The sequence below is a fragment of the Benincasa hispida genome, chromosome 8 (assembly GCF_009727055.1).
Source record: "Benincasa hispida cultivar B227 chromosome 8, ASM972705v1, whole genome shotgun sequence".
Classification (NCBI taxonomy): domain Eukaryota; kingdom Viridiplantae; phylum Streptophyta; class Magnoliopsida; order Cucurbitales; family Cucurbitaceae; genus Benincasa; species Benincasa hispida.
In genome coordinates this window covers 55,016,721-55,031,797 of record NC_052356.1, presented here as the reverse complement: position 1 = coordinate 55,031,797, position 15,077 = coordinate 55,016,721, and the positions used below count along the sequence as shown (strand labels likewise).

At 35.1% G+C, this 15,077-nt stretch overlaps 1 protein-coding gene across 1 annotated transcript; it reads right to left on the bottom strand.

Annotated features, from left to right (window-relative positions):
* Window positions 1-9,247: 9,247 nt before the first annotated feature.
* On the bottom strand, window positions 9,248-13,864 carry LOC120083580 (endonuclease 1-like). Its single transcript, XM_039039401.1, is given in 9 exon segments — window positions 9,248-9,712; window positions 10,001-10,074; window positions 10,160-10,224; window positions 10,328-10,471; window positions 11,333-11,383; window positions 11,505-11,560; window positions 12,587-12,694; window positions 12,765-12,942; window positions 13,703-13,864. Coding segments are annotated over 9 exon segments (927 nt in total). The 5' UTR covers window positions 13,826-13,864; the 3' UTR covers window positions 9,248-9,584.
* Window positions 13,865-15,077: the final 1,213 nt, after the last annotated feature.

Below are 15,077 nucleotides of genomic sequence, written 5' to 3'. Positions count from 1 at the left end.
CACCCCCAAATTTAAAACAATGCTTGTCCTCAAGAATAAACTAAAGATTTTCTTTAAAGAGTCAACCGCCTTTTCCCTACCTAGATTTCTCGAGGTGTCTTATTCAAATTTTATGAATCAAAATCTTCTTAATTTCTACCCTGGTCTCTTCCTAAAATATTTTTAATATTTAGGGACCGCAAGTTTAACTTTCAAAAAGACTTTAATTGTTTCCAAGATATCACATGATTTATTTCAAAACTTTTTCGTGTTTCCAAATGATTTTTATCCTTGCGCGATTTAGACATTCTTTTTGTGACCTTGTGCTAATCCAAGTGTCTAGCCTTCGTTTTGCTTCCCTACGGTGTCATTACGAGCATCCCAACTACAAGTAAGCGCTCTTTCTTGTCTAAACTCATGCCTATTTACTTGGCAGCGGAGTTGGCGATCACTTGATTATGATTGATCGCGATTCCCACCTTCGTTTTGCTTGCCCACGCGGGTGTCATGCAGATTATCCAACTTACAAGTATATCGGTCTCAACGTTATAATTTTTTTCTATTTTTTTTAAAGTGGCAAAGGGTTGAAAATAAATTATAAGCACCCCCAAAAATTAAATAGCAATGTCCTTATTGCTGATAGGACTGAAATAACTCATGCGATGCTCTTAGGAAATTCGTTAAAAATTGTTTTGAAAGAAAGTTGGTGGACCGCTAACTTTTAGAAATGTTTCATGAATTGACTATCTTGAAATTAAGTTGATTCTAGTACATGCGATGAGAGATAAAGGCATGAGTTTCATCATTGAAATCATAATTGGTACGGGGAAGAATGCGGTGACTAAATAAAGTAATCAAAATTTAATGATTGTACCAAACTAAAGAGAATGCGATAATAAAATTTCGCAATATTAAAGTGAGATGCGAAGTGAAAAATTTCAAATAAAAGAGTCAAAGAAAGATGCAACCCCCAAATTTGCTCTGTTGCCTGCATCATCTGTGATCGCATCCTTCTTGGTGGGTTGATTTCTCGATTGCGATGGGCTGGTCGAACTGGTCGCATGTTTTTAGGTTATCATATGGCTCCTCTGCAATCGTTCACTACGATCGTTGCTAAAAATTAAGAGGGTAAAAAAAAGTATGAAAGACAGAGTTCGAAATTCTAAAGAGTAGTGGTTATACAAAAAGTAAGGTAAATTCATGAAGGAAAGATATCAAAAGGATACTCAAAGAGATGCGTTCCTGATGGGTTTGTATTTCATATTAGCGCAGGGACTGCTTGTTTCTTCTTCAATCTGGATTTTTCAAGTCCACGGAGGTTTTCTCTTCTTTTCTTGATCTTGTGGGATCTTGATCGCCTCAATCCTAAGCTTCTTCATATTGATCCTCATCGTGATCTCTTTTTTGTTCACATCAATTTGAGCACGACCAGTAGATAGAAATGGTCGTCCCAAGATGATAGGCACATCTTCATCCGCCTCATGATCTAGAATGATGAAGTCTGCCAGTAGAATGAATTTATCATTTGTCACCAAGACATCCTTCAACTCTCCCTTAGAATGTACTAGGGACCTGTCTGCAAGCTAGAGAGTCTCCCTCGTGGGCGTCAGTGTTCCCACATTCAATTGTTTGAAGATTGAAAGTGGCATTAAATTTATACTCGCCCTAAGATCGCATAGTGCTTGACCGATGTAGACCCTCCAATTGAGCAGGGTATCGTGAAGCTTCCTGGGTCGTGCATCTTCAGTGGGATGATAGTGTTTGATCTTTGCGTTACTACCACCATAGCAATCCTTCCTTCGTCATTCTGCTTCTTTTTCATTCTTTGCAGGAATGGTGGTAGTTGTACCTTCTCTGTTTCATGTTTTAAAGGCTTGGAGGTGGACGCAACTTCCGATTTCATCATCTCGGGATCTTCTGATTCTTGTCAACGGGTTCTTGGATTCCATCGCATTCGGATTGGTCCTGCTGGGCTCTCTCCCTTCTTCTGCTATCGTCTTTCTGCTTAGCAAAGAGACTGCTAGGCATTATTCCTTCCCTGTATTCCCCGGGTTGCGAGGGAGCTCAGTTAAGCTCGGCAACGTCCCTTGCGGTCAATTTTTCAACTCTTCTACAATCTGTCCTATTTGGATCTCTAGATTGCTGATGAAATTCGCCTGATTCTGGAGGACCGTCTCGTTCTTTTCAATGAACTGCTTTAATAGGCTCTCTAGAGAGGAAGATGGCGGTGCTTGCGAGCTGCTGGCTTGATGTTGCGAGCTGCTGGCTTGATGTTGCAGTTGACCGTTCGTTCGTTGGAAAAATCCTGGTGGTCCTTCTTTTTGCACCATAGGTTGATAACTCTGTTAATTATTTTTCCAAGCGAAGTTAGGGTGGTTTCTCCACCCAGGGTTGTATGTGTTAGAGAAAGGATTGTTCTTTACAAAGTATACTGACTGAGGGTTCCTTGGACATTCTTCAATCGGATGTGATTCTCCACAAGTATCACAACTCGTGCTCGTCTGTTCAATTGCGTTGACGCCTTATTTGCGTTCCAGGGCTGTTGATTGTGATGCTCTGTAACAGATTAATCATCGCATTCATTTGATTCTGTAAAGATGCGATGGCCCCATTGTTTGTGTTACCTTCTCGAATTTTTAATCATTGATCGCTTTCCTGCCAATCTTTGTGATTCTTTGATATGCGATCAAGGATATTCTTCGCCTCATCATAAGTTTTATCAAGCAGACCACCAGCTATTGCCACATTGGTAACCGTCTGCGATGCAGGGTTCAAACCGTGATAAAATATCTCCATCTGAAGATAGTTTGGTAATCCGTTGTGCGGACAGTCTCGCACGAATCTCTTAAACCTCGCCCAGGCGTCGCTGAGTGATTCATCAATTTCCTGTTCAAAATTCGTAATCAACTTCCTTCTTCTTGCATTCTCTGTAGGAGGGAAGTATTTCTTCATGAACTTCTCTACAACTTATTCCCACGAGGTTATCTCCCCTAGTTCGAGAGAATAAGCCCATTTCCTTGCTTGATCGCATAACGAAAATGGGAACAACGTTAGTCGAACTTCTTCAGCAGAGATATTCGGGAACACAAAACTGTTACAGATTTCAATGAAACTCCGGAGATGGGCGTGTGGATCCTCGCCACGTCTTTCACCAACCTGTCCGGCTGTCTGAATGATCTGTAACATAACCGGCTTCATCTTAAACCCCGATATGTCCAAAGCTGGCCTCATGATTCCTGGGGAGAAATCATATAGGTTAGGTGATGTATAATCCTGGATGGGTCTATTGCAGTCGTTCGCCAGGAGAATGGGGTTTGCCATGATGTTGTTGCCAGGAGAATGGGGTTTGCCATGATGTTGTTTGCGTTTGTGGCTCTTTCTTCCGGTTGTTCCGCCATTCTTGGAGTTCTTTCTTGTTGTTATCAACGGTTGTTTCTCTGTCTTCTTCATAACGTTCTTTCGATCTCTGTGTCGTAGTTGGGCTCAGGAACGTGTCCTTCGCTCATGCGATGCCTGCTTTTTCCCTTAACAAAGGAATGGCAGTGCACAGAGGTCAAAAGATGCAAAGAAAATCAAAAGGTTTACTGTTAGCGCAATATGTACTACCATAGTCCCCAGCAATGGCGCCAAAAACTTGATGCATTATAAATGGTGATGCGATTATGGTATGAGTTATTGTGATGTGTTATACGTTGCACATGCAAGTTTTCCTAATAAGACCCAAGTATAAGCCTCACTAGGTTTCCTGGTAAGTCCAAGGTTAAACACAGGGATTACTGAGTAAATATGCGACAGTCAATTTGATTCTCTTGCAGTGGCGAAAACAAATAAGTTGGATGGTGTTTTGTTAAGAAAATTTCCTATGCGTCGGAGTTCGAATAAAGATTTGATGAAATTAAGAATTACAATGAATATGCGATGAACCAAGTGCCCCGACTGCTTCTTTCCTAGGAGGGTTGAGAAGGGGTTTAGCTAACACTTCCTAAGATTGCGTACAAGTTATGCGATCATGCTACACACAAACAACAGCATGTCATCTCTCAATGCAAATACCATACTTCTTATTTCTAGAACGCATGCGATGTATACGAAAATGTCGATAGGACTTATTTCTAAGTCTCTATTCTTGTCTATGCGATGATGAATGATGCACACATACACAAAGTGAATGCATACTATCATATCATATTTCTAGAGTGCATGCGATGCGTTAATAGTAATAGAACTTATGTCTAAGTTTCTACCTCTTGCTTATGCGGTCTAATCTTACTCTCTCAAGCCTAGATTCTAATATGACTCTCTCAAGTCTAGATTCTATCTTTACACTACTCTCTCAAGTATCTCTAAAGAGTGAATGACGCATACATAAGACAAGATGATCGCATAAAATGTAATTCTTAGGTCATGCTAGCTAAGTACTTCTCAACCCATTCTGAAATCTAGCTACTCATGCGAAGTATGGAGAGATTGAACATAGTTTGAAATGAGATTTCCATTTTTATAAATAAAATGCAGAATACATAATAGCAATGGAATGTAGAGATAAGAAGCCTAGTAGCAATGTCTTGCTTCCCGTGGCCTTTTACACTATCTTTTTCACTCCAACTCTGCCTAGATGAATATCCTTGCTTTTGCAAGTGTTGGCCCTCTTTCCCTTTGTAGCGCTTCCCGGTAGTCTCTCGATCTGCCCAGGAAAGATCTCTCGGTTTCTTCGTCTCTTAGCTTGTCTCCGTCTTCTAAGTATGAGTATGAATATGAACAGACTAACGGCTCTCTAACTTATTCTCTATTCTATATATGGCGATCTAACTTGTTAACCCCTTTTACAATGGTGGCCTCCGATATTTATAGAGCTCAAGGTGAAGCAGCCTTTCTTTCTAATAATTGCAATGATGGGCGGTCATTAAATCTCCTTCTCTGATGTGCCGATTAATGGTCACCGAAAGTTGAGTGTACTTGCTACAGTGGAGTTTTAACGGCTTGTCAACTAAATTTTGAATTCGACCGTCATCAGCTTTCCGTCCCATCATGATTTATTATGTTGTTACCTTGATGCGCAGTCTTTATGCGGCCATCTTCTTGAGCAACTTCTCACGATCGCATACGATCCCATGACTTTGCGATCGTAATATTTCAATGTGCACGGATGCCTAATTCCTTGAATCGCAATTTTACTTGCACCAACGCATTTTTCCTGCACAAAATAAGTAAATTAACTGCTTTTATGTGATGGGTGCATGCGATCGTAATTTTCTCAGTTTAACACTTTTGGACATGATATTGTTTATTTTTACCGTCGCATTCCCTCATTGTTTTACTTATTTGCGCTATAATAACTTGCATTTCTACCCGTTATCAAAGAGTATTGGTAGGGGAGTGGGCTTTGGAGAGGTGAGTTCGAGCGATAGGGGAGAGATTGGGTTTAGGTCATCTGTTGGGTGGACAGGGGAAACTTAAGCCGATTGAGATGGGTCTAAGGAGGGAGAATTAGACAAGATTGGTGAAGGTTGCTGGCCCATGGGAGAAGAGTTGGAGGGGTGGTATGTGGGAGGCTGGGGAAACCAAGAGGTGATTGGTTGGATCAGTGAAGTGGGTGTTTGGCTCAGAGAGGATCTGAAACCCGACTGAAAAGGAAAGTCATCTTCGTTGAAGCGAACAAGTTTTGAGATGAGAACTTTTCCATCATTAGTGAGACAGCGAAATCCCTTGTGAATGTGAAGGCCCAAGGTAGACACATCGTCGGCTGTGCAAATCGAACTTATGGTTCTGATATGGTCGTAGATTGGGGTAACACATATAGCCAAACACTTGCAAAGATGAGATATCCAGTGTTGTGTAAAGAAGAACCTCCATGGGGCTTTTGTCTTGAAGAACTGAGGAAAGGAAAATGTTAATAAGTATAGTTGTCATTTGAAAGGCATACCACAAGACGTGTAGAGGCATGGAAGATTGAACAAGAATCGTAAGGTCGGTTTCAACAAGATGACGGTTCTTGCGTTCAACATGGCCATTTTGAGCCAATGTGTACGGACATGATACCCTGATTTGAATACCCAGGTGTTCACAAATGTGTGCAATAGTTTTAAATTCGCCACCACCATCCATTTGCAATGTTCGAATAGTTTTTCCAAACTAAGTTTGAACAAATGACTTGGAGTTCTGAAAAGTAGAGGTAGTGTCATTCTTTTGTTTCAAGGGATAGATCCATGTGAATCTACTAAAGTCATCAATGAATAGAACATAATAACGAATACCAATAACAGATAGCACCGGAGCAGGCCCCCACAGATCAGTGTGAACAAGATCAAATGGGGATTGTGCGTGAGAAGGGGAAAGGGAAAAGGGTAGGTTATGCATTTTTCCAAACTGACAAGCTTCACAAAAATCAGTTTTCTCATTATCGGAAAGCTTGAAATTATACCCACTAATTAACTTGGCCAAAATTTTAAAGGATGGGTGTCCGACGTCTATGTAGTAGAGATTTGGACACTGATGTACTCATGGTAAAGATAGGTAGTGAAGAAGAAGCCTGAGCAGCCGAGCTAACACTTGGAATCAGCTTGGTGTTAGACACATTATTTATCAATGGGCTGACGCAGCCCATTTGGTAAAGGCCATCCTTAAGCTTGCCTCTCAGTAGTTCCTCCCTCGAGTCCTTATCCTTAACCACACAAAAATCAGTGTGAAATTCAACAAATACGTTGTTATCCTTGGCCAGCTTAAAGACACTAACCAAGTTCTTAGCTATGTCAGGAACATAAAGTATGTTTTGCAAGAAAAGAAAACCAAATTTAGAGCAAATGGTTGAAGATCCATGCTGAGAAATTTTCAGAGGAGTGTCATCTCAAACAATTACTTTGCCCGTAACTGTGTAATTCAAGACCGAGGTTAAGAAGTTGGGGTTGTTGGTGACGTGGCTGGAGGCCCCGCTATCAGCATACCGGTTGGGGTCAACCACGGTTTTAGGTGAGGCAATGCTGGAGTGAGTGACCAAGGCTGTGTTTTGATCTTGAGATCGACTAGAGGGCAGTTATGTGGATTCAGCTCGATTGTGCGTTTGGCGGGGGTTATTAAAGTCTTTGTTGTAGCGAAAGAAGCAAATGTCAGCTGTATGGCCTAGCTTTCCACAGGTTTGACATGTTGGCCGATTTGTTGAGGCATTGTTCCAATGACCTCTTCCCCTGTTTAGACCTACACCTCCTCTGAAATTTGAAGGCTAAGAGTGTCCTTGTGAGTTGCGATACTGATTTGGGCTTGTTTGAGTATTTCCTTGCATTATTTTAATAGAGATTGGGTTGGGAGAGAGGGATATGTTGGACATTCCAAACACTCTTGTCTTAACCGCAAGTTGATATTCAAGACACTTTTCATATGAGAGGAGTTCTATTGCATATCTAACCAACGTACCATGCCTTTGCCTTAGATAGCTACAACCACAGAGTTGTATTCTTCATCTAGACCGGATAGTACCTAAGAAACAAGATCAAAGGGAGACACAAGGCTTCCAGTAAGAGCAAGCCCATCAGAATATTTCTTCATTAAGGTTAAATACTCACTCATTTTAAGAGCTCTTTTACATGTCTGTTGAAACAATAGCTTGAGGTAATCAATTTCCACCCTTGACTGTATACCTACCAGTTCTTGAACAGCTTCCCACAGATCCTTGGCAGTTTGAAAACCCATCACTTGGGTTGCTACTTCTTGAGACATTGAGTTGTAGAGCCACCCTAATAGGAGCTGGTCCACAACTATCCAAGCATCATAAGCTGGATTTGGTGTTGTTCTGTTACAGGTAGGGAAGCTGTTGCTGGTTCTGAGCTTGAGCTCTCACTAGAGATTTCATTGGGGTTCACTTTCTTTGTGACGAATCGACTGGGACACGGAATTTCGCCTTATAAATACCCTTCTAGCCTGTAGCTCCTAAGTATGGGCCAAGCAAAGTTTTGCCAAAGAAGGAAGTTGGATCTGTCCATTTTAATGGACGTTACCTGATTTAGAAGCTGATTTAATGGAGGACCTGTGACATTTTTGGTGTTGATGACGGCATGAGGGAGACCAATTGATGAAAGGGATGACTCATTATTCACCATGGTAGGCTCTGATACCAAGTTACGAAAACGAAAAAAGGGAAGAAAATGGACAAAGACAGCCTCTGAAATATTAACTCCTTTGTATTTCCTCACAATATTAGATTGGGTGGAGAGGACCAATTTATATACAATATTACATTAGCTCCTGAGTATGGGTCAGGCAAGGTTTTACCAAAGAAGGAAGTTGGATCTGTCCATTTTAATGGATGTTATATGATTTAGAAGCTGATTTAATGGAGAACTTGTGACATTTTCGGTGTTGATGATGGCATGAGGGAGACCGGTTGATGAAAGGGATGACTCAGTATTCACCATGGTAGGCTCTGATACCAAGTTACAAAACAAAAAAAGGGAAGAAAAGGGACAAAGATAGCCTCTGAAATATTAACTCTTTTGTATTTCCTCACAATATTACATTGGGTGGAGAGGACCAATTTATATACAATTGATGAATGAATAAAGACAAAAAGAAGGAATAAAAGAATCTGGCAGAAAATCAGAAACGGTTACAACAGAATGATATTTTGAATGAAGGAAATCCACAGTGGCTTAGGAAATCTGAATCAACAATGTGGTGGCACCTCGTCAGCTGGAATTTATTTTTGGTGCTCGTCCTCAACATTCATTACAAATAAAGCTAATGGATTCTCATCTATAAAAATATACTAGAGCATTTACTTAAAAATTTATTTAATATACTTAATTGATTCAAACAAATTTAATATAAAATCTTATTATTTTTAATTAATAAAGTTAATTATTTTAGTAGAATAGGAGTTGAAGGTATTCAAACCATGAATATTTTGGATTGCTAATATATACAACATGTCAGTTGAACTATACTCGCTATGACAATTAATCCATTTAAAATCATATGTTATTACCTCGATTAATTCATTTATATATATTTGTTGAATTGTGACTTCGTTGATTAATTAATGTACCATAATTATATGAAATTTATAAAATTAACTTAAATGTCATTTTATTCTCAATCAGTCTTATGTCTTCCAAATCGCATGGCGAACATGACATGTAATTTGCTTTATCTCAAAATGAAATTAAAAAAAAAAAAAAAAAAAGTTGAAATCTATGATTTTCTATAAATTAACATTATAGCTTATTTAGAAGCTCATGATTTTGAGGAATTTCAAATGAATTTCATTATTTGTTAATACAAAAAATAGAATGATTTTACAATTTGGAGTGATTCAAAACCTATTTTTACTTTAAAAACTTCCTTGACTAAAATGGTTGGTTTTCGTTGGATTTCATAGAATTTCAGAGTAAATTACTAATTTAACATTGTCATATTCTAATTTTCAATTATTACATCATAGATGAAGAACTTAGAACTAGTAAATTTTTAATTTCTTTTCTTTTTCGGTTACCATTTAAATACAAAATTTTAAATATATATTTATTTCGAATCTTTCTCTAATAAATCTAATATATTATTTTCTGACATAATTTTTTTAAAATAATAATAACTGCTAAATTTGATGGTCCAATTGATCAAGATGACGAGGCAAATCCTCGTGTAGTATCTTCAGAAAAAACCCGGTTCAAAAGCATTGCCAACCGGACACCACCTTGAGCTAATCGTTCCGTCACAATTGGCAATCTCGAATCGAAGTAATCGTCTGTGGACAAATCACATTAATTAATAATTAGGGCTTTCATTATCTTCCTGATTAATTGGCTTTCCTAATTTAATGATTGATCAAGCGAAAAAAATAATTCAAATTAGAAAAAAAAAAAAACTAAAAACTAAAAATTAAATCATAAGGTCAATAAAAACCCTCAATCAACAAGATATTGTTTTTTTTTTTTTAATCAATTGATGTAGTGGAATCTAATTTAAAGATTGATTATATAAATCTAATTAATGACCTGACATTAATTTAAACAAATTTAATTAATTGGTTTACCTGATAAAGTCATACCAGCTTCGACTCCTTCATATGCCCACTTACAAGCTAAGTCTATACTCTCTTCGGCCCATCTATTCCACCAACATATATAATTAAAATAAGTATTTCAAAGGGTCAAATATTTTGAGAGAGATAAAAGAAAAAAGAGAAATATACTTATTAACACATGAATTAACTTTAACACAACTCTCCCATGCGGGAACGTCATTACTCCAAATTCCCTACAAAAATTGGAAGTTCATATGAGAAATGAAGAACTAAAAAAACAAATAAACTTATAAACTAATAGTATCGTAATTAATGAAAAATAGGTATATTAATTACATTAGTCAAATTCCTTTGAAGTTCTTCTAAGAGGAGGCCTGTGTCCTTGTCGTAATAATCTGCCACAGCTGTAAGAATAATGTCCCTGTCCCATACCTGCGTGGTTCATTTCCTTTTTCTTTTATTAAATATTTCGAAAGATTCCTAAATTTTGAATAAAATAAAAGGAAATTCTTATAAATTAAAAAATCGTAAAAATATTTATAGCCATTTCTGTATAGTTTTATAGCAAATATTTTTTAAACTTTTATTATAAAGTACAAATATTTTTAAATAACTTTTTATATTTAAAAAGATCCCTTAAATAAATATTTAATAACTATAAAATATAATATTTACTTAAACGCTTTAAAGTTTAATAGAAATAAAATTGAAAAATTCATAAATCAATAGGTCACAAAATTGATTTTTTTTTATTTTAAGAAAATTAGAATAAGTTGTTATTATTAATTCAAGCATCCATTTCATCTGACTAATATCATGTTGACCTTATGATTTGCATCACTCGACATTTTATTACTATTAGGTTTGAAAATTATTCGTGCATTGATTCTCAAACATGAATAGATTAGACTTTTTCAATTTTTGGTCTTACAAATTTGATGATTAGATTAAATGCATAGACAATTCTCAAAGAAAATTTGGACTAAAAGTCTAATTTGATTTGTTTATTAAAATTTAAATATTTAATTGATACAAATTATAAGTTTTACGGTTTTTAAAAACATAACATAATGAAATGGGTAAATTAATATAATTACAAAAAATCAATATTTAAATTAATACAATTAGTAATTTATAGTTTAAATGGATATAATCCTAAAATTTAGGAATATACATGATATTTATCCTAATTTTTTAATTAAAAAATCAATTATGAATTTCATTGACTTTCTGAAGATTAAAAAAAAAAAAAAAAAAAAAAAAAAAAAAAAAAAAAAAAATCTCATTAAACCTTCACACTAATTTCTGTCTCTTATACACATCTAGATGTGTATAAGAGACAGATTCTATGGTGTTACCTCCCTCGTCGCTCTCGAACCCAACGTGTAATGGCTGAAATAAAAACAGAGCACCGGGTAATTTATAATTAGATTTTCATAATCAATTGAAACAAATACAAATTAACATTAATTAAAGCAATTCAAATTAACATTTTTCTATAACTTTAGTTTACCTGATGTATATCCCCAACGAAATGCGATAGAAACAGCAACGCCTCCGTCAAGTTATCTACAACAACCAATTAAAAAGGAAATCGTCGTCTTCAAAAACAAATAATTTCCTGGTGACGATGCCAAACAATAATAATAATAATAATAATCCCTAATCTTTTTTCTAGTTTCAAATTTCAAAATGAGGTTTGAAATGTTGTGGTTATCATATTCAATAATTATTATAGTTAGTGGGTTATAATAGTCTATTTTAGTTTAAGTTATATTATTTATGTTTAGGCGTAAATTATTTTTGGTTAGATAGAAAATAGTAAGTACCAACGTAGAAAAATTAGAGAAAATAGAGGATGAGAGCAAGAGAGTTTTAATACTTAATTATAGGTCGTAAGTAGTGGTACACACCAGTATTATATTTAGTGTCCCAAACATGGGATGGGTTGTAATAATCCACTCTATCAACTTCTAATTGGTGTCCCAGACAACCTCTTAGTTTTTAAATTTTAAATCGGTTTCAATTTAGTCTATAAATTTTAAGATTTGCATGTTTAACATTGATTTTTTTAATTAAATATTTAATTTTCTATTTTTAGTATTTTTTTTCTTTCTAAATACAATGAGGAGTAAGGAGATACGAACCACAAATCTCATGATTACTAATAAACTTGTATATCAATTGAACTATGTTTGCTTTCATCCATCTTTAATGTTAATGTCTATTAATTAATTTAAAATAATTAAAAGAATTAAAATAAATCAAATTTCACTATTTTAGTTCAATTCATAATTATTTTAAATTAATTAATCTGTACATGATCGAAAGTGAATGTTTAATAAAAATCGAAGTTAAAAATACAAATCTTAAAATTTAGGGACAAACCTAAAAGAAAATTATAAATTTTAATGTAAATTTGTAACGATTTGGATTAAACTGAAACCAAAAGACTAATATGTAATATTCTGAAATTTAAAAAACAAATGGAAACTGAACTAGAGAGCTAGTGATAAAATAAAGAAATAAAAGAAAATAAAAGAAAACGTAAATAATTGAAGTGGACTCTGATACGGGTCGGGTGGGGTGACTTACGTGGGCTGTCGGAGCCTTGTGTTCTGTAGGTGGTGAGCTGAGTGGTGAAATTTCGAATGGCACCGGCGACGCACATGTCAGGCTGACCGGCGGTATTATGACAATCCCCTGAACGAAACGCAGCGTTTAATATGAATAATGGAAACGAAAGAAACAAAGGTAAGAAAGAGGGGGTTACTCTTGTAGAGGAAAGAACAGGTGTCGGGCGTATTGGCGTAGTGAAGGGGACTCGCCCACCGATACTTAGACTGGAGTCGGATCTGGTCCGCCCATACACACAACGCCGATAAATTTCCGCCCGCACTTTCAGGTAGCAGATCTTGAACCGCCTCTGTTGCCTCTCCATTCAGCAGCTCCTATATATTTCAAATACATCCCCTTTCATCATTCAACTAATTTAATTAAATATTTAGGTGATATTTTCATTTTTTGTGTTTTTTTTTTTTTCTTTGCTTACCAATTTTAACATACAAAGATTAAAAGCCGAGTAAAAATTTTCTACTTTGAACAAAAAGTAAGTTTTGCCATAAAATCGAGAGTTAGATATTAATAGTTATCTTTCAAAACTCACAAATTCAATCGGTAATTTATTTGTGTGTTATTCTCTTTTTATTCATCAATTTCTTAGCTAATATTTATTTTATAACTCATTAAACCCCACACGTGTTACTACGTTTGTTTTAATTATTATGCAATTGAAAGTCTAAAAGGTAAAAGTTGAACCTTTATCAAAGTTAAAGACACAAATAGATCATAATTGATACACTTCGTCAAATTTAAAAGCAAAATTTTATAAATTGTTTTAAGTTTAAAATAGAGAAAAGTTAATGTATGAACATAATCAACTGATAAAAGGTAAAAAAAATTTAATTTAGAGATCAAATAATGTTGGAATCTTAGATAACTATTTACGCAGAATACCAAACTTTAATCATTTTAGATTTCTGTCAGTTTTTATGATAGACTTCTATCAACCTCTATCAATATCAGTTTCTATCAATGATAGATGCTGATACAAGCTTATTATTATTTATGAGTATTTTATTTTTGCTATTTCTGTAAATAAGTCTATATGTGAAAATTTTCCGAAAAACAACATAGGGCAAGTTAAATTACCTGTGCAATTTGACATGTTAGGACATGACCTTCTTTGCTCCATCCATGAGCACAAGGCAGGACTAGGAAAGAAATAGAACTCAGCAAAACCAGAAATCTAAACAGCCACATTGTTTTTCTCATATTGATGAGCTAAAGAAATGTTTGCACATCAATGGTGAATTAAGCTTATAAATGTCTATATATATATATATATATATATATATATATATATATGCAGAGAGATAATGAGACCAAGTTATAATATTGTGTATTAAAAGAGAGGTATTGGTTGAGTGCAAGCAATTGGGTTGAAATATTGGCAAATTTTTAAGGTACCATAAATCTGAAACTTGGAGTTGGACGGCAAGCAAGTTGGGGACTTTTATTTAGGCGCATGCAGGACATGAGGACTATAATGTCATTTTCTATGGTTTGCAAACTCTCAGAACTACACATATATTAATTAGCAAATAGTTATGTGCAAAACGAAGACCTTATTTTATTCTCATTTGGTTTCGTCTCTATCCGTAGTTAGAAGCCACCCATGTTTTACATTACGACAAGCAACTATGCTTCATTTTTTTCAAACATTCCTCCAAATTAAATGCCCATTTTTATTATTTTATGATGTAGATTTTATATCTTATAATAATATTAAGTCTCTAATTAGTTTGTCGATTTATTTATGCAAAAAAAAAAAAAAAAAAAATCTCATTAAACCTTCACACTAATTTCTACCATATAAGTTAAATCGTTATAAATTGTAAAACACATGGACTAAACTGTTATAAACAAAAGTTTAGGGACTAAATTATTATTTTTATGAAAGTTTAGAAACTAAAAGTGATTTTTTAACTTTTTTTTTTTTTTAATTAAAATGATTGTTCCTCAATAATTCTCACATTTCATTTCAGGTGTGGAATTATACATATTCTAATTTAATAACGGTTTGGTTTTAAGAAGTAGCCTTATAAATACTACTTCCCTGAACTTTGAACACAAAAAAATATCGTCCACATAAAACAAGCTAATATATTTACTCATGATAGGTGCAAGTAATATTAAGAAGCAACATTACAAAAGGAAAAAAAAAATCACTTTAGCAACGAAATTATAGAGACAAATAACAACCAATCGTCACACAAGTCCAGGGATGAACTATACGTCATAATTTGCGATGATTTTTTTCGTCCCTAGCTTTGGATGAAATTGGGTTTAGTTGCAAATGTGGACAAAAATAGTATTTTTTTCGTCTCATTGTGCTTGCATCAACCTTGTTCGTCGTTGCAAGCCAAAAACATGCAACCCAACGCATCTTTTCTTGGCTTGCTATGGAAAGAATATTGTCACAACGATTATTTCGTCGCAATTACTGTTATCGTAAGTCCAAATT